Here is a 20,993-nt window from a genome sequence, read left to right as displayed (position 1 = left end):
TACTGCTTTCAGTTATGCAAGCAATTTCCTGAGCAAATCTCTTTTCACTAAGGTTGAAAATACAACTGCCATGCCCTGAACACATCAAAAAGACAATCTTAGTCACAACATGCCACAGAGAGAATTTTGTTTTCCTCAACAACTTTCTGTCTTCCTCTAAATCCCATCTTTCTCTTCTGTAATCCAATTTCATTCTTTTCTGTCTTATCTTTCTCTTTGCAACAATCTTTTAGTCACTTGAGGACTGCTATGATCACATTCTGACTTCATAGTTTTATTTTAAGCTGAACCAATCCAATTTATTCAGTCTGTCTTCTGTAAATTTTGGACTGTGCTTATAGCTCTCCAATGCTTTCCAGCTTCTACCCTTATCAGAGAAGCAATGTACAGAAAAGAACCAAGTACCTACTATGTCATCCAGGGGCATACCCACCCACTGGAAAGACAGCAAAAAGGATTACTTCAGGTCTTGTGAATTCTCCTCTTGATCTTAATTTCAGTATGGCATTTGCCTTCTCAAGGCCCTGTTAATCCACGTTCAACACGTTCTTTCCCCTTAATCACAAAATCTCTCCTGGAAAGTTGCTATTTAACAATCACTCTGTTTCAGGACTTACGAAGAATCTCCTCCAAGCATGTCACATTCCACTAAGAGGGAACTGCAGGGGGTTCTTTTAAAACAGATGATCTAGGACAGAATTAAGCCAAACAAGGCAAATATTATATCTAAGAACCATTTATTGGTAATGAAAAGGGGGTGGTCAACAGGTGACCAGCCAGCAAGAGGGAGAATGAATGAGTGAGAGCAAGCAAAAAGAGCGAGGGCAAAAAGTGAGGGCAAAAAAGAGGCCAGCAGCTTGTGACACAGTTACTTTTACAGCCCCCATCTCCTCCCAAGGTCTGCTTGCTGGCAGGAGACCACTGGCCCAGCTCAGTGCTTGACTGCAGTGCATTGGTGAAGACCTTTTGCCACCCAATTGGAGAACCTCTCTGGAGGACACAGTGTCCTTGGTGGTCTCCTACTGACTGCCTATTCCATGTGAGACATGAAAAGGCTGGCAGGCAAAGTCTCCCTAGAGACAGGGCTTTCCTCCATCTTCTCTTAGCTGCCTCCTGCAAGTGGCACATGTGCAGCCCTTCCCCCATATACCTCTGGTCCAACAATGTTGAGACAAAAATCAAAATGAATCTGTTTCCTGACAGCATAGCATGCTGTATTTTCTCTTATTGAATTTGGTGAGCATATTTCTGTCAGTTCTCTGTTTTAAAACATATGAATTCATACTCTGCCTTCTAAGACACTGACTGCTCTTTTTAGCTTTGTTGTCTATAGATAAAATAAATTTAGCTTTGATCTGAGCTGGTAAAAACATCAAACAGAGTTGGTAAATATACTAGTGGATACCAGCTGCAGTGCAACTCAAGAGAGGCTGCCCACAGATTTGAAAATTAAATCCACATACAAACCCATTGTATTGGCACACCACATCCATAAATACCCCTCTCCTTCATGCACCCCATGCTCCTGTCTCTTCCTCCTCATCAATATCTCCAGGGAGCTCCAATGTGAAGCATTTCAAGCACCTCACTCAGCCTCCGCTTCCAGCAGCAGCAAGATTGAAGTGAGGAGAGCGACTGCTACCATCTTCCCCAGGTCCAGCAAACCCAAGGCAAGCATTCAGAAAATTATACATGGCAAACCAATCTAGGCATCCAATCAACATGGGAACGTGTATTGCATAGCACACATACAGGATATACACCACGGATACATATACAGCAGCATGTTAAGAAGAATTAAAAAGGAGAACAGATACAAATCAGCTCTGTACAGTAACCGAAACATCACAATTGCTTCGTTTTGGCCTCTAATTTAGACAAGTGTCAACAGCTGATTTTATGTAACTTTAGTCTCTACAATCCTCACAGCCTGGTTTTCTCACTGTGGTAGCAAGAACATCAGGATTTTCTTCATGATGGAATGGGAATGCTCTACTTTGTACTGAATTTACTGTATTCAAAGGCCGAATACATTTGTGTGCTGACATACTGTGCTCATATTTCAACAATCTTTGTACACGGAATTTCTAGTACGTTATATGCGATCTCTGGCAGCAAAATTTTTTGTAAGTTAATCCAAGAAAAAATTTATCCTTATGAAGCTGCTGGAATGCAAACTTATCTAGAGGAACAAATATATCCTTCATTGAAACTGATTATAAACCAGCCAAGAAATAACTGAATTGGTAGAAGTGCAGGTACAGCAACATTTAGATCAGAGAGGAAGAGTCAGGAGTGACTGATACTAACAACCTTTTAGTCTGGATGAGCCACAGCCAAGCCAGATCCACAAGCAGTTTTGATTAGAATTTTCTCATCAATCCTAAATTTGTCTCACAAATCCCTGTATCCCTCAACACTCAAACCAAAATATACGACAGAAATATCTTTGACTAAATGCTTTGGTTTGCATATTAAAGAGCTTATATCTGACATGCTTAAAGTAAGCTCACACAATTGAAACTGGCTGCTGGAAGTGGGTTCTCTTTCAAATGTAAATAGAAGTCCAATGAGAAATAAATGCATGCTTAAAAATAGTGATAAGCATATAAAATGTCTTCCTTATTATTCTTTACCTAGTACTTATTTCTAAATAGAAATATGGACCTGAACTAGTCTATCAGCCACTAAACTGACTAAGGTAGTAGAGAGTTTTCAGCAGGTCCCATTCTTCTTCCTGCTTTAGATCTGATGGACAATTAAGATTCTAACATCAAGTAATTATTTCCTACATTCCGCATTAGTCTCCACAAAAAAGTGAAAAATTAATGCAGAAAGTAAGAGATACAACTGAATCAAGAAATGTAGTATACAAGTAAGAGTTAAAAAGCAAAGTATATTCATGATGCAACTACACAAACTTTTGAAAAGAAGTAAATTTAATCTGCAAAAATGATGTTATTTCTCTAGGGTATACACTCTTGTTGAGAGTACTGATATGTTGAGATGTGAGTGAGAACTGGAAGTCATTCATTCAAAAGAGGAGTGCAAAATGAGGTATTTTTATCTTTGCAATCACTAGTAAACTACTATTTCAAAATCAGCTGCAAAGTTTACATTATTTTTGCCCATTTATTGAACGTATCACTAAAGCACGCTGCTTTTTCTGCTTTACTAACTTACATAGTTGAAAATATGACACTTATATAATATCACCAATGCCAGACCTTTGCCCACACTAGATAAGAATTCTGCTTCTCTTTCCTTAACAGTTGGAAATTAGAGAAGCAGAAAGATGGAGAAACCAAACTGGAGAGCACAGACAGTCAACATTTCTGCTCATACAGTGCACTGCAAAATTCAGGTTAAGCTGTGGATATGCAAGTGCAATGAAGTGGAATGCAGAAAACAGTCAAATGGCTAACAGTACATTTTAATTCCTCTTTAGGAAAAAATGAGCCTGGAATTTACTTCATTGCTTGTAGCTCCCTTAAAATGTGCTGTGCATCTTTTTTCATTAGAATCATTAAAATCAAGGGATTGATTTGTCAGCCAGCTTCCCAGCCAGGACCTTATTCTCCCCTGTTCCCACCACTCCCGCAGGTCACGGACAGCACGGTGAGCATCAGCAGCAGAACTTCATCAACAGAAACAATGCTCAGGAAAAAGAGTGAGAAGCTGATTTAAAATGGGAAGGAGCGCTGATCCATACAGCTTACCTGTTTAAGAGAATAGAGATGTCAGGTGGCTGGATGATGGCAGAAACAAAATAGCATTTTAGGTGGGACTAGGTTGTCATTTAAATGATAAACCTAAAATTTGGGAAAATCATTTGTGCGAAAGAAATAGAAGTTTTTAACTGTCTTCCCAGGGCATGCATCCTTCTCCAGTTCAGCCTTAGAACAAGGAGAAAACCAGAGAACAGAAATCCAAAGAAGGTCCTTGCCTACTGGGTTAGCAAGCGACAGCTGTATTGTAATGAAAGCAGACAGTACTTGTTTCCTACCCCACGCATTAACTCCAAGTAGAAACACTACTAATCTCAGATTTAAGGCTTAAGACACATGAAGCTATCTGACCTTGGAGGTGGGCCAGAAATCTACAGTTTACACACAACTCCCTGCTGCCAAAGGCTCAAACACCTTTTTTACAAAAGGTAATTTTAAGATACATATTCTTAATGCTAAATGCAGACAGTCAGCATCTAACATTGTTATTTTTTCCTAATGTTCTGGGATTTTGTTAACGTGTGCTTTCAAAGAAAAATGTTAACAGATTCAGAGAGACACACAGGGCTCATACTTCAAATCAGGTATCACCTTGCTCTCATCTATTTAAATACTTTTATTCAGGCTGCTCATCACAAGGCATAACAGCCTTGAACTTTTTTAATGCTCCAAAACATGACTCTAAGAGATTTGCTGGTACCCTTGATGGTTCATTTCTCAGAGATTTTTTTCATTTGTCATTATCGCAAAATTAAGTTGTTAAGTCTCAAATGCTGAATAACTTGTCACCAAATCATTCAGAGGAGCTTCTTGCAAACTTAATTTTTTAAATCTTGAGTTCTAGCATCTGAACACACTACTGTATTTTAACAGTCCAGTATTTTTTGATCCTTGAAATAATCCTCTATCTGGATTCCTGGAATTAAATAATTTGCAATAATTGATCATAATAATTTTTTTTGTTATATTTGTTTGCTGTAGGAGAGGGAAGGGAAAAAATAAGAGAGTATTCAAGTGTTTTCAGATGTTCTCTGACCACTGGTACCTAAGTATGCTGAAACTTCGATCCCGAATGAACTAGAAGCACTTCTACTAATTGTAGGTTTTACAACTTAGATAATTTCATTACCTTTTGAAAAAAAACAAAACAAAACAAAAAAAAATCCACCAAGGCAAATGTGATGCTTTTAAGCTTAAAACTTATGAGGTTCCTCAAAATACCACTCAGTATCACTGCCTTCCAGATGATACACTCAAAACTAGATGACTACAATTAAGCATACATCATACAAAGGCTATCATGACAAACAAATAGGAAGTCAGATTATTTAATAATATATAATTTAGATGACACAAGGACCTTATTTAAATATTGATTCCACAATTCTATTGCATCAGTTTTCATCCATTTGTGCCATAAGTATGGTTGTACTCCATATGTCACTCACAAAAACAACTTTTATGGACTTAAACAGTTGTAGCTACACCGTCTTCTAAAAGGACAAACGTGTTATTGCACAGAATTATGCAGCCTAGTCCAGAGGACCTAATCTGTGTCCTGAGAACACTGCAGAGGCATTACTGTCATGTGTTAATGAAGCACCAGCTTGTTTATGTTGCAACCTTTAGCAATGAAGGATGGAAGCCTACGCTTGACCCTGTGTTTGCTTCCCACGGTTCTTCATATATATATGCATTAAATTCAATCATCTCTCATCCATTTTCTATGCGCATTTAATTCAATTATCTCTCATCCATTTTCTCCAGTCTGGAAGAGGGAAATAGGAAAATAGACACATTTGCCTATCCTTCCCTCATTAGAGGAAAAGAATCCTCTCATGTTGACAATAATTCCATCAGCCTCTCTTTCTCTCTGCACGCCTTCCCAAGCTGGCTCAGACATCTAGCTAATGAGGGGTGACAGCACAGGCTCTGTGATACCCATCCTGAGGTGATCACTGGGGATTAACAGCAGTTAACCTGCTTCCTCACATGACATTAATTCAAAGCAAATAGTGCAATTCTGTAATTGCAGCTTTTACACATTGTATCAAACACCTTCTTCATACCTAGTGATGTGAATTCTGGAGTTAAACAGCACTTGTAAGAAATCCTTATGCTCCTCAGATTTATCCTAAAAACTAAGTGTCCCAGTGAGCTTACTTGGATAGATACTGCAAACCAAGAAGGGCCCAGAGACACATGTAGATATACAAAATTCTTTTTTTTTTAATCAGAGAAGGAATGAGAAAAACTTATAAGTGCCAACTCACTGAGCACCCACAAGTGCTTGTGTACTGTGAAGATGGCTCTAGGTCTAGAAGAACCGTTTCTAAATTTATCTGGTGTTTTTCCTGATGAACAGCTACTCCATAAAATGCAGCTCTAAATGCACATTTACATATGCAATTCAAAATATTTTTTTAATGTCTCAGCTTGCAAGTCTTCACAATTCCATCATCAGGCTGGGCAAGCATTTTACCTTATAGTTAGGTTAAATCTCAGTCAGTTATACCATATACATGTATTTCCACAAACAAATGAAAAAATAATTGTAAAGTTGAAGAGTTAATCTATCTCCCAGGTAATATCTCTTTTTACAAGTTTCACCGAAATAATTATGTCCAATATCAAACTATGTTGTACAAAGAGATTTTTAGTTGCAACTAAATGACAGCGATGAAGAAGAAAACATGAATAATCCAATTAACAGTAATAATTATAGTGACAAACATTTTGACCTAACTTCTCCTATATTTATTAATAAGGTTTAAGCAAAGCTAAGAGAAAAATTAGTAAATAATGCTGATCTTAACTACCTCTTTATGCCAAAAGAGTGCCAGGGATTGCCAACATACAGGCGTAGTTAAACCACACTGATGTTTTCTGCCCTCTGTGATTATTCAGTAACCAGCCAATGCCACACCAGCTTTTAAAGTGAACCAAGAATTGCCAGGAAAGCAGCGACCATGACAGACCAAATCCAAAGGAGGGGGAATAGCACTCCTACCTTCACAGACGGGGCAGCACTCCCCGGGGACCTTGACAGGGTTGAGGCAGCTCTGCCCACAGGCGGTGGCCACGCAGTGCGGGTCCCCGTTGATGCACTGGCAGAACGTGCAGTCGTCCTCCCGCCAGCGGTCCCCGTGAGCTTGGATCTGCCCATTGGCATAGCAGCCAGCAGGGTTATTGACTGGATAAAGCGGGTCTGAAATGAGAGCAATCGCAAGAGAGTCTGTGTTATAATTAATGCTTTAATATTTTTCATTTTGTTCTTCAGGACAAAATGGTTCTTTGGATCTGTTGAATCTTTTTTTGGTACCAACATTTCTAAGTGACCCACTGGAAAGACTCCTGTCAGGACTGCAACACTCTTTTACACTATGAACAACGATGAGGCCTCTGGCACATTTGTTGCTTTAAGCTGCACCTCATCCTAGTGTTAAAGATACTCTATCTTTTTGAACAGGGTCAGTTTTCAATTTCATTTCAGTTGAAGTTCTTGCCCCTTGAAAGCCACAAGTCCCACTTACCTGTTAGCAGTCAAATTAAGATCTGGATATTTAAATAACAGAATTTTAGGAAGCATACTTTGTATAAAATTTCTCCTTAAGTTCCCTGAAAGTCTGTATATGCTACCCCATTTCTGGAAATAAAAGCAGCTTTTACTCTTCAGAAATAATAGTACTCCAGAGATAAGTGGTACTCCAGTGGTAAGTTGCACTGATATTAATAGTTACAAAGATATATACATTATGTGAATGTATACAGATTATCATGGTGGCTAAGAAATGGTAACTGTCAGGCTCAGAAATGAAGTATCTGAGAATGTACAGTAAGTAGGTCAGGTTTGCAAAGCAAGTAACACTACAAATTACATAGTAAAGCAAATTTAATATATTAAAAGCAATAAATATATCTGAAAGCATCTTTTTTAGCTGACATCCAATAAACACAAGTGATTTATTATAAGTTAATTTTCCAGGAGTGTTAAGATGGAAAGACTTGGGAGAAAGAAGACGTCCTATCTGAAGGAAAAAAGGCTTGAATGAAACTTGGATTATTTCTTTGGAGTTTCATCAGTCCTCTTTGGAAGGAAGACAATGCATTTTCATTGTAGATAAAACCTGTAGCAGCACCAGTAGCTATTGTCTTATTCAAAGCCACTTTATGACACTCCAAACATTTGGAGTGAAATGGCAGACAACATCATCCCCATCCTGAGCTGTACTGATATTCAGAATTTTAGTAAAATTCTGAATAAGCCCAAAACCAGATGGTTGTGAAAATAAGGCGTTTAAAAATTAAAATGCTACTTAAATTCTTAACTTTGCACCTTTGATGTTTTAGGATAATCTTGCATCTGTAAAAAAACCAACATACAGGTTTTTGACCTTGCCAAAAATCAAATCATACACAAAGAAATGAAGTGAATTTTATCATTCAACCTATGTACAGGATTCTGATTGACAGAGGAATACAGAAAAAGCACAGAAAAGGCATACAAGACTTATGCTACTTGCAATAGTCTTCTATGCAACTCAAAGCACAAAGTTCCTGATACCCTTCAAAAGGTCAGTAGCATTTAAAGCTATAAATTACATCTCCTAATGCTGATATAGCCTACAGAAATTTGGGAAAGAACTCCTCCTGGAGTTAAGCCAAGAAGGGCTTCTGCCTGTACTTCACAACTCACACCAAATTTAGTACTTGTCATTTTAGAATTCTTGGGGAAAAAAAGCATTGGGGTTTTTTTTGATAATTTCTATAATCAAGTAAATATTTGTAGAAAGCAACTAATCACCTTGACAACAAGCCATGAAATACTCAACAGAAGAAGAGCAGGTAGAAAAAATGCCACTTCTTCAGCAACTAGAAAAACATGAATGAGTGGGCTGATATGTTCTGCCCATTTAAAATACATGACCTTGTCAATTTAAGTGTCAACTTTACCCAAGTAATTTAAAAAGGGACCAGAACCATCTTTTTTTTTTTTTTTGAGTGTTTAAAGGAACCAGGACAATTATAATATGTTAAAGGAACCAGTTGTCTAGGCTCACTTAAAAGAATGTCACTAAATCAAGAGGGATTTCTAGTAAAAACCACCATGCATCTTACTATCCAATCGTTCAGAATTCAGATTTCCTTCATTTAGTGCCATAACCCTTATCAAAACAATACACAACAGAAAGAAGCAAGACATATACCACCAGGTGGTTTGATGAAGGACCCTGTAACTTGGTATTAAGCCACAGTCATTAGTAGAAAAATAAGAGTGTACACAATAATTATATAATGTTATCCATTTTATTCTTAGTAAGGACCTGTCTTAAAGAAGAAATTTCCACTGCAAACTAATACACACCAACTCATCAATCTGAAATGAAATGTCACCAGGTTTTCTTGCTAGTCTGATGGAAACATTGCAAAAATGGAGAAATCAAATTTTATTGTGGTATGATGATATGACAGAACAGTTTATTGATAAATAATAAGGTAGCTGAATATTTAAATCATCAAAGAGGATAAGGGACATATCTAGATCTGCAAGTTCAATGTGGAAAATCAGCACCTATATCTGAATATGATAGGACAGATAGAGCAGATATATAGATATACATGTATATATATTGTCACAATGATTTCATAATACCAAATCTTGGAATATTCACATATGAGAAAAAATAGTAATCACAGCAAATGAACCCAAGAGATTTTATATATTCTATGAAGTCACCAAATCCAAATCCTACAGCAGCTTTTTCAGGAGTGGATCCGCACTTACTTGGGAGAGTTCACCACACCAGACATGCCTTCTCTAGACCTTTTCAATCTTACATTAAATGACAGTGTATCACAGATTTTTTTTATTTTTTTTTTAGAGCATGAAGGCTCTTGTAAGTGTAGGTGCAACTGCACCAGGAAAGACCACAAATCTAGGATCCTCCCTTCAAGTATAGTCAGCAATGAATGTCTAGGCCAGGTCTTAAACTCAGGGCAAACATAGATTGGTACCTCTCTGGAATACTTAAATCTACAACATTTGCATTTCAGTTTCTCTACATGTGAACACCACGTGTCAACATGATACAAACTGACACTAAAATACGTAAAATATACACCAAAACATTAAAAAATTACAAATACTCTTTAAAAAAATACTTCCAAACTTTCCCACCTGATATTTTATTATCCAGGTTTTGGGTTTAAATCTCTGAAGCTTTCAGTAGCTTGTAACAAAACAAGCTATTTTTCACCAGATCCTGTGCTGAGTGAGAAGGTCCAGCTCTTACAGCTGCCTCTATGAGATGTATTTTTATGAGGTACTTTACTTTCTAATCCTCTGCTTGGAATAAAATGCGACTATATCGGATCTTCTGGCTTATTTGCTCCTGCAAAGAACTACAGGAATAATGGTATTAAGGAGACTGCAAAGTGTTTGAAATTCACAGTAATTACTAGACTCTCCTCTGAGAAGATTTCAGATTTCCAGGTGATTTCACCTATTGAGAAGATATTCCTAAGTCCACATTTAAACTAAGGGACTAAAAGTGTTTCACAGGCCTTTTCCCTACCTGGTGGCCATAAGCTAATCCTCAATGAGGCAAGATCCAAGTGCCTGCACCACCCCAATCTTCCTCTGCTGGAATCCTGGTTTTATTCTGGCAGAATATTACTCCAATACTTTCTAGTATTAGCAAGAGGGTCAATGTGATATTTCCCACAGAGCCTTTTTTAGGAGGACTGCAGGCCTAGCTAGCAAGGCTCTCAGCAGAGCAAAGGAGGAAGAGGAAAACTGGCATCGGATTGCTGCCCCATTGCTTTCTGTAACTGTAGAGGAAAGAAGTTGTGTGCATCACTCCAGCTGAACAGAATAAGAAGGAGGTTGCAAAGCAAACAAAATTTGTCTCAGGGTCACAACTACATCTCTGGAGATACCTGTCTCAATGTCTGTGCTGAAATTAAAAACAGCTTTTTATGTCATTTGTCAAGAAGGCCCCCCAAAAAGCATGGCACACTTGACCATGTCTAAGAAGTATTGTCAAGGCCAGAGGAGCACTGCAAAGAACATGACAGCACATTCAGGCACAGCAAAAATATAGAAATAAACTGAATTATGGAGGAATCTGCAAATTCCAGAAGAACAAAAGCTCAATGAGTTCATTGCTCATTTCCATTGAACAGATAAATGGAAAAAAAAGCAGCAGAATTAAAAGCAGAGAGGATTAACAAGAGACTGTACCTTCACAGACTGGGCAGCACTCTCCTTCTGGCACGTAGTACCTGTCGCAGTGTAGCTCACCACACTGGGCAGAGAAACAAATGGAGACTCCCCCTTGGCACCGACAAAATCGACAAGCATCCATCCGAAACATGTCTCCATCATAATACTCCATGCTGTTAAATATGCAAGTTGGCTTCACTTCTGAAAGAAGAAAAAGAAAAAAAGTGTTTTACAGATATTGTTAAAGAGGAAATAGTTAAGCTTATGCTGCCACTGACAAAAGCAGATATAAAAGAGACAGTTGATTTTTTTTTCATCTTGTAAAGTCAAATACAATTTCATTTTAAGAACATGGTATATTTTATTTTCTGTTCAACAATGGAAGAAAATAAAATGCTGCTCAAAATACCCTTCAGAACAACTGTCTACAATTATAAGTCTCAATTTAGAAAAATTAAAATCCTGGAAAAAGGCTGCAGTGGTGGTATTTTTTTGTAGGTGCTAAATATTTTTCATTCTCAATGAACCTGAAGCTACTTCAAGTTTCAGCACATGAAACAATATGTTTTTCTGTTTTAAGAAGTCAGTTCCTGATGTTTCTTAAGTGTAATCTTCCTCTCTGAAGCACTTGGTACTCAGGTAGATAAACTGCACTAAAAGCTGTCCAATTGATAGGTTAAAAAAATCAACCAACCAACCAACACCCAAACATTTTGTGACTGCATGATCTGTTAAGCAGAACTGAACACTTCTTTTTTCAAGCAACCTGGAGCTGTAATAGCCAGCTTACAACCAAACTCCTCACAAAAAACCCAAACCTCAATTGTAATAATAGTTACATGATCACTTTAGCATTTCAAAAACATAAGATCGGTAGGTCTTGTATGCCCCCATCTACAGCAGAGCCTTGACATAGAATTAAAGCCAAACTTTGTGGGAAACTAAGAGTTTCTCAAAATTTTTAAGTGTTTTGGGAAGAACATTGCTCGTTTACTTTGTTAACATTCAAAAAAAGGAAAAAAAGATGCTAATTAAACCAATGAAACAGTCTGCAGATTTAATCAGCTTTTTCTCATCATTATTATTATTTTATACCAAAGACATTTGGTTCCAGATTATGAAGATCTACACAGCATGCATATATCACAAGGTCTTCATAGAGGTTTTGACCTTGCCGTTACCCCACATTTATGAACCCTCCTCCATCACCTATTTTACAGATACTGTTAAACAGGAAATATGTTGCTATTAACAAAAACAGATATAAAAGACACAGTTGATTTTTCTTTCATTTCATTTTCAAAGCCCACTCAGTTCAACCTGCCAACTGATCCCCCCACTTCCACAACACTGTGCAGCTCCATGGCTTAGGGCTGAATCATTATGACTCAAGACACTGTAGGAAAAACACTCCAAATTTATGTTCAACTATAGTACTCCACATTAGTCATTAGGAAATTATGACTTCACACTATCATCATTATATTACTCAATTACTTAAGCCCCCTCCCTCCTCGCCACTTCAGAATAAAATTTTGGCCTCATATGACACTAGCCCAAAATTTGTGAAAGCAGCCACCCAAAGTACAGCAGTATCTAGTCCACCAGTCTGTTCCTTTCAGAAGCTTTAAATCTAGTCTGAAAAAACAAAGATTCTGAAAACAGGAAGCCATTTATTTCAGAAACAACACTATCAAATGCTGTAGTAAACCCACCACGTTTCGTTGCATTTGAAGCAAACAGCAGAGAAAAGAAGGGACAATTGTCCATGTTTCTGATTTCTGTAGAACAGATGGTAAAGACTATTTACATATATATAAAACGCCTAGCCAACTAGAGTTGAAAACTGTGCCCACTTTATGGTCAGGTGATTTTTCTTTTGCTTAGTGATCAATCTCACACGGGAGATGAAAAATCAGCATTTTCAGATGCCTTTCAATCCACCACAATTCCCTTAACTTCTGGGAGCTAAAAACTGAGTTTCTCTTGACAATGACACAGTTTTTCTTTAAAACTCTAAAGCATTTCAAGCACTTCTTTCAACATATATTGTGTTCCAGCCTTGAATTATTTGAAATTATTGTAAAGCATTAGAGTTGAAACTTGGAAGTATCCAGAGCAATGTTTGATTTTTACATGCCTGTTCTGTCTTCAAGGCATAATGTAGAAAGCAGCATAAAAAATAAGAGCAAGAGGAGGAAATACCACTGTGTCCGGGAAAACAGCTATGACCTCATTAGAAAGCAATTCACATAAACAAACACTTGAGAAATATTTCAAGTTTATGCAGCTCAAGCTGTTAGTTTAAAAACCTTCTCAAAAAGGAAAAGTGCCAACACAACTCAAAGGGCCTTTAATCCCTTTGCTTCTGGCTTCACTGTTTTGACTGCAGCTTTCCAGATTTTTACTGATTCCCCCATACCCAAAGAGAAGAGATGAATTCCTGCCTCATCAGAAGTAGAAACAATCTCCCATTAATTATTGTTATTTTTAAATGTCCAAACAAGACTATGCAAGTAACTGCAAATCCTGAAGGGAAACAGCATGTTTTATTCCTACAATGAAAACCACTGCAGAATTTCACTACGTGTGTATTTTTAACATCCTCCCTTATGGTAAGTGTATATATCCAGACTAACTATAGACCTAAGCCTATGCATCCAGCTACAAGACAAGGATTACTTTTGTTAGAACCATCTGTAAGACTCCAGTCTTGAGACTGAGTAAAGGCAAAATAAGCACTAAAATGAAGAACTCTAGCTTTAGATACGCCAGGTTGAAGCTTGAGTAAGCAACACACAGTGAAATTATAATAATGCGTTTCTTCCACCACAATATGCTGAAAGATCTTTCAGTTCCCCTTTTTTTCTTGTTGTTTTTAAGTGCCAATTTTATTGCCTTATTGATGTAAGTATGACAGTCACCAAGGGACAAAAGAACATAAAGCTAACATTAAATAAATGCATCTTTTCCTAAATTCAAGAATTCATTGTTCTACCAAAAAAGAGAAAACTGCAGGTTGGACTCCTCAAGCTTAGTGTGTCACAAAGGAATTCAAACTGCCAAAACCTCACAGCACACAGCAGTTAAACATATCTGAGACTCCAAATCCTGTTTGTGATGCAGACTACCACAACAAAGCAATGGGCATGAGACACAGGCCATGGCTTTGTGAACATAAATTCAGTGTCTGCTAGCTCTCAGATAACCCAGTAATACAAGATCGATCCAGCCCAAGCACTGATACACAGCTGCCCATCTGTGAAAGAAGCCAGGACAGAGGGGATGGTCTTCAGAAAGATGTAGGGTTTTTTCTGGCAGTGGAAGAACAAATGACATCTCTGCTTCTATATAAAGTCAAGCATGACTACGATTGACTTGATTTGGCATTAAAGTTCCTGCCACAGAGTTAAAAGAAAAATAGTTCTGACACAAATTTAGCTCTGCATGGCCACAGCCTTTTTGTCCTGGGGGTGAGAGCCCAAAAAGGTGGCACTAAACCCCACAGCCTCACACTACATAAACTAAACCCCACAGCCTCACACTACATGATCATTTCTTAAGCCTTTATCACCAATCTGAACTGCAAAGGGACACAATCCTTTTTATTTAATTAGTTTTTAATGTACATGTAGATTTACACTCCTACGTGTAAATCTAATGAAATACATATTAGTTTTACGGGCTGAACTACTCCAAAGTAAAAATTCTGCTACTGAGATTTCTTTAGTTTCCTAATACTTATGGTTTTCTTTAATTCAAGTCCTGGAACATCTCAGAAACACATGCAAGTCTGGCAAACTGTCCCTTGCAAGGCAGCAGTTCTACACACGGCCACACCAAGCACATGAGATGCCTCAGGGTATCAGCCTCTGTCGACAAGTTTGGGCATTTTCTTCTGTAGTATCAGAAATTCCAGCTCTCCCAAACCAGAAGCAAGATTCAAAACAATTTTCTGTTGTTCAAAGGATTAAAAGGTTCATGCTTCCAGGACTTCAAATGTTCCTTCAGCATAAAGAAGTATTTGTACCAGAGCCCTGGAAGGAACTTGGGTAAGTGCTGTGAACTTTCTATTAAATGAAAGGGAAGAAAACAGAAAAATTTGAATCCTTTGTCTGTATAAACAAAATACAGAAAAGATTTCCATTTTTCCAAAGCTGAGCTGATAGAGTTTAAAAAAGAGAAGGTTACATATCATTGGAATTGGCCCATAATAATGTTATAAGGCAACTGTATGCTGTTGCTGCCTTGCCAGCATACAAAAACAAGCTAGGTAGAAAAACTATTTGGATTCTTACTCTTCAGGTTGCGCTGCTTATTTTTCCTAAGCAGTATATTCCTTATTACTGCAGTAGATTATATTGCAGCATATTCCCTATGAACACAATTACAGAACTGTTCTGAAAGTCCTTCGGTTGTGCATATAAAAAGGTGATCCAGAAACAGAGAAACCAGAATTAAAATAAAACTGAAACTATTATTTGTAAATGAATGCATTTATTTATACAATTACTTAAAAATATTTTCACAGCTTAAAGGAATGAAATACTATTTTGTGGCAACTGCAGTCTGTAAAAGAAACTAAAAGATACTTGGGATGCTGAGAAAACACAAATTCAGCTCTCCCTGATACATCCCTGTCTTAATATTTTCTTTAAAACCACCAGTAATGGAGGAAATGCAACCGACCTATTAAACAATTCCACAGTTTGATTGACTGTAACACAGCAAAAATCATGGAAGGGGTAATTCAGGTTAGGCAGAAACAACAAACAAATGGAAAGGAAGTGTCCCCTAAGCTTCATTACATTTCTCATCTTCAAGGTCTCATGTTCTACAGTTTTTTCTATCCTCCAGTACACAAATTTCTTGCTAAGAGGAGTCATCCTCAGGACACTTCAGGGTGTCCCTGCCTACAACCTCTCTTACAAATAAAATGTATTTTAATTTTGCTTTTCAATTTTAATTTTTCTCCATCAGGTCATGTGTTTTAGTGTTTGATTGTTTCTGTGATTTTCTACAAGGCTATCCCCCTTCTTTCTCTTAACTCCTTCTAGAAATTAAGCAGGGCTGCTTTTTAACATCCTGCAGTGCTACTACTGGAAAATACCAGGACAACAAAGGAGGAGCTGGGGCCACAGAGGGTGGTGGCTATGCTCTAAAACAGTGACAGATTTTCTTGATGAAATTGCCAAACAATCCTTGGAAGCAAGATATGTTCTTCATAACAGAGGAATGTGTTTAAATCCCAGTGGTCTCTGTCAGTCCATCACAGGAGAAAATACATCTTGTGATCAGGTTAGCCATAGGCATGTCAATAGGGCACAGACATCTGAAACAGCACCACTATTAGGTACTGGCACAGCCCATCATGCATTGCCAGGACATTTGTCAGAAGCCTCTAGTGCATGAGAAGTTAAAAATTGCAGGGGGAGGGGGAAAAAAATCTCCAAACCTGTAACACAAGGCTGTGGTCTGGCGTTCTAACAGCTCTAGCCATGTCTTCCATTCTTTGAGAAAAATACTGAATTCTAACCTTGTCCTCCAAAGTATTGGAAACTTCATCCAAATTTAAAAATCCAGCAGTATTTGAGCCAGAACATCACTGAAGATATTAGCCTACCAAGACAATTCACTTTGGCAAAAAACCATTACTATTTCACCAAAGTAAACACTAGAAGTATATACTTAATTTTTTTTAAAACTTTTAAACCCAGGCAGAACTGCACCATTTGACATCTAATGTTTTTTGTATATGCCATATCATTTCACAGAGTCTATACAGCATCTTGTGTTTCATTACCCACAAAAAAGAAATAAAATAGATTTTGTTCTTTTTATTAAAAAAAAAAAATTGTTTTTAAAGCTCAGTCTCTACTTCCCATTGAAAAACCCTCCTGCTCCTAGTGAACCACTCAAGAGTTTTGAGTCTGGTTTCACATCCAGCTGTGGTCCTGACAATCCCTACCCCATCTCTTTTATCTATTTATCTACAGACTAGTTTTGACCAGGAATTTTAGGTTGCCTGGCCTTCAGTTTTCTGTGTTTTTCTTTTCCCTCTTGGTTTAAATGTAACTGGTAATGACTTGCACTGTTTCACACACTTTTCCCAATTTGACTAGGGCAAGTATAATACAGGTTCAGAGGATCTAAAACATTTGACTTGGTTTGGCAGACTCACCTACTTTTTCATTATACTAGACCAAATTCTCATCCAGCTGTGATTGGCCATGATTTTCAAATACCTTTCAGATGTTCTGACTGAACTAAAAACAATAAACCTCAAAACAAAACCTCAGCCCACAACAACTAAATCCCTCTACCTTTTTGGTATCAGATTATCCTCCTTTAATGTTAACCTTATTACGTACCAAACAATTTGTTATCTTTTTCATCTCAGAAGATGCATTTCGCATTTAATTTTTTTAAAGCAGATGCCTATTTGAAGTCCACCACAAAAATCTGTGGTTTTGGACGGCCAAAGAGAAATATGCAGTACTGTTCAATTAGTATTAGGACTGTTTAGTTCTCTGCTCCAAGACAGACTGTTACCTTGCTCAAATCCTTGTTTCTTTAGAGCACACACAAAGTAAGTTTAATGAAAGTGCAATAAAGACTGCCAAAATTATTGCAATAAATAATGGGAACTCCATGGTAGATGGTGTCTGTGAGGTACTTCACTTGGACTTCATTCCTCCTTCTAAGGTGAATATTTTCCTTGCTGACCCTATATTCCCCATCAAATCCTTTCAGTACTCATGGATGCTCCCTTTACAAACAGGCCATTGTTACTTCCCTTTTAGAAATAGTGGAATGACCTTTATCCTTTTCTGCACCATGAGATTAATAATGGATCTGCAATTGCTGTGAGGAGCAAGTGCACCAACAGGTGACAAGAAGTGTGATTAAAGAGGATTTTTAATCTCTCCTCTAATGCAGTACCGCTGTATAGAGATGCAAGCGTGAAAATAGCCAGAAGGCACAGAGTAAAAAGAAATGCCTCCTTTAAGCCAGTTTATCTTCTCAAATGAGAAAAAAAATTCACAGAAACAGTTATAGAATACTGATTATGAGTCACATCAAGTGGTCTTACTTATGTAGGAGATCACTTCTGTACCACCAAGGAATTATCAGTACAGCCTAAATCAGCAGAATAGAAATGGTCAAAGTCTTAAGTCCCAGGGAAGGTGTGATTTGATCTTCCCAGGATCAATGCCAGTTATTTTCATGCATCCATCCGGTAGTCCCACTTTCAATGGATAGGGCAATGAAAGTCTACACCTCAACTCCCAGGGAAAATGGATTGGAACTCCACAGCCATCCTTGGTAGAGCTGAACTCTAAAATCACAGCTCACACATGGCCACGGCAGAAAGCAGCATGGTCCCCTTGACCTTGAACCATGCCGACACATTGATGAGGACCACTCACACACATGATGTATCATATTTCACAAACCAATCAACAATATTTTTTGAAGTAGCAGTTGTTTTCAAGGAAACTTACTGAGAAGTGAAAGCTCTGACTGACAGAAGGCAGCAGCTGCAGGATGCCTGGTAATTGCTCTCTCAAATTTCTAAGGCACAGCTCACAGTCAGTATGTGCTTTAAGTGCAACTTACATTCAAGAGATCTATGCATCAATACCTAATTAGAGAACAGGCAAGTTTGGATACTCACTCTTGTTTCCAAGCACTTGAACTCTTGCTGCACATGCAGCTTTTAATCTCTTTAGACTCACTTGTTGATCCTTGTAATTGAATGCCGAATCAATTTTCTTTCCTTACAAGCTCCCCATGAGTAAAGCAGAACACCAGGATTAGCAGAGAGAAGTCCTGGTAAATAATATATTTTGTATGGATCAGAAGAAACTAGTTTCTGTAAAATACAGGATTTTTTGGAAGACTGCATATCTTGGGAATCTCTCACTCAATTCTCCCCAAGTAAGTATCACATACTATCTAGTATTCTCTAGATGAAAAGCAGTTCTCAGGTAAGTGCAAGTGGGGAAACTTCACGGCGTAGTCTGCCTTTAAACAAAGCAATACTGACTCTCACTTTCCCTGAAACAGGGCAGTAGAACCACACAACAAACAAAACCTCTTTGTTCAGTTTCATACAGTAAGATGAAATTATCTGCTATAGATTTCCCATGTTGCCTTATTTCCTTTATATCGACTTCACACTTCTCTGAAATGAGTACATTTGACTATGGATGTAGTCTTCTCTTCCCTGAAAACTTTACTACTGAACAGCACTGTGCAAATCTCTGATTCCCATATGCAATAAGCAGTGATGTATTCAGTTGGCATTCAGCTATACCTCTAGCGATACTATTTTATGGCAGGCAGAGATTTAAATTTAGAAATTCATACTTCTGTCTCCTTCAGGCTAGAATTGTGTTACATGCATGAACTAGGGCTTCTCCTAATCTTACATTCTTGATGGTCATCAAGAATGTAAGATTAGGAGAAAGAGCCAGGAAGCCATCTAAGCACTGATGACTGACAAAATCATATCACTGTTGCATTTTACATTACTGCCAACAATTCCATAGAGTTGCAAAGTTGAAGTTAAAAATGAAACATTAAAGACCTTTCTCCTGACAAGGAAAAAGGAGCAAAAAGAAATAACATGTTGCAGCCATCATTGTTGTCTGAGCTGTCATTTTGACATCCAAGGACCAGGCAGGGTATGCTCAGGGATGGCTCAAATACTCACCCTAGATAAATCACGACAAAGGAACTTGATCATGTCAAAAGAGAACTTTGGATTCCTTCCTACCACCATTTAACAGCTCAGAATGATTTTCCTTACAAAGATGCTTCCCTTCAAAATAAAGGAATCAATGCATGCCTTAAAATTGACCTTTTCAATTGACTGACCTCTGGAACAAGAATCACATTCTAATGACAGTAAGCATTAACCGTAATAGTGAAAACTTTTAAATATAGCAGTGCTTTAAAAAGCACAACTTTATGTCTCTAGCTGTGTAACAGTTTTATGTGAAATACTCTGATATTTGCATACATTCATGATGTTTAAAATATCACACAGAACTATTGTAATCTATCTGCAATGTAGTTTTTTTTCTTCGCACCCATAAGAAAGTTGTTGTCAGGACTTTCTAAATTTTTTTTTGTATAAAAATATCTCCAAAAAAGTTTGATCAATGCAAAGATTGGACAGTTACAGACAATAGCTACTTAACAAAAAGCTCCAATTAAATGAAAGGATCCTTTTCCAAGCAGAAATAAATGTTATTTTGGTGATTTATAATGTCTATATAATCATAGAATAAACTATGAGAAGCAGCAGTTTGCATATGATGTAAAACATACGGACACACCCAGTACGAATCTGAAGCAGGAAAATAAAGACTAGTGTATTGACTTAATTCTGTATTTATGATCAAATAACACCACCATTACAATCTGCAAAAGAAGTAATTACTGCAGAAGCTTATTTTGCCACAGATTAACATGCTTTTCTTAGACCAACAAAAAGCTAGTTTGAGACTGTGTATCAGGAACAAAGATAACCACACAAAATCCATTTATGTATCGTAGAGCTTCTATATCAGTTTTACATTAAATCCAGGAAAAACACCTGCAAAAGAATAACTGATCTGTCCCCAAACTGTTGACAAACAAGAAAGAGAACATACCATAGAGTCTCTCCATGACATGTATTTTGCAGCCATTATTAACTATCTCCTCAACACTGGCCACTGTTATTCTACAACTACAGCAAATCTCCTTCCCACACAGTAAAGCCAGCCTACACATACTGTGAAAATGTAATTCTGCATCTATCACATTAGCACAAAATTGCAAAAAACATCACAGAAGTATGGCCTGCTTTAACACTCTGACCATAATTAGGGTTACCTAAATATAAAAATTGGATTTTTTGCAGTCTACATACAGTAATTTGTAATGGATATCCTTATTTTAAGGTAATGATGATCAGTACTCTTCCTGAATGCTCCCCCCCGCCCCACCCACTGCCAAAGGAATTATTTAATTATTTAAATTATTTC

General features: G+C 37.5%; 1 protein-coding gene across 1 annotated transcript in view; it reads right to left on the bottom strand.

Moving 5' to 3' along the window:
• CRIM1 (cysteine rich transmembrane BMP regulator 1) overlaps positions 1-20,993 on the bottom strand; it is a gene marked incomplete at its 5' end in the record, with an annotated part of 172,692 nt that overhangs the window by 44,745 nt on the left and 106,954 nt on the right. Inside the window, 2 exons of the mRNA XM_005416241.2 lie at positions 6,739-6,936; positions 10,972-11,154. Of these exons, the coding sequence (XP_005416298.2) occupies positions 6,739-6,936; positions 10,972-11,154 (381 nt within the window). The remainder of the gene's footprint in view (positions 1-6,738; positions 6,937-10,971; positions 11,155-20,993) is intronic.

This window comes from Geospiza fortis, unplaced genomic scaffold (genome assembly GCF_000277835.1).
Source record: "Geospiza fortis unplaced genomic scaffold, GeoFor_1.0 scaffold41, whole genome shotgun sequence".
NCBI lineage: Eukaryota > Metazoa > Chordata > Aves > Passeriformes > Thraupidae > Geospiza > Geospiza fortis.
The sequence above is the reverse complement of the archived record's forward strand: the minus strand, read 5'-3'. Positions and strand labels throughout refer to the sequence as shown.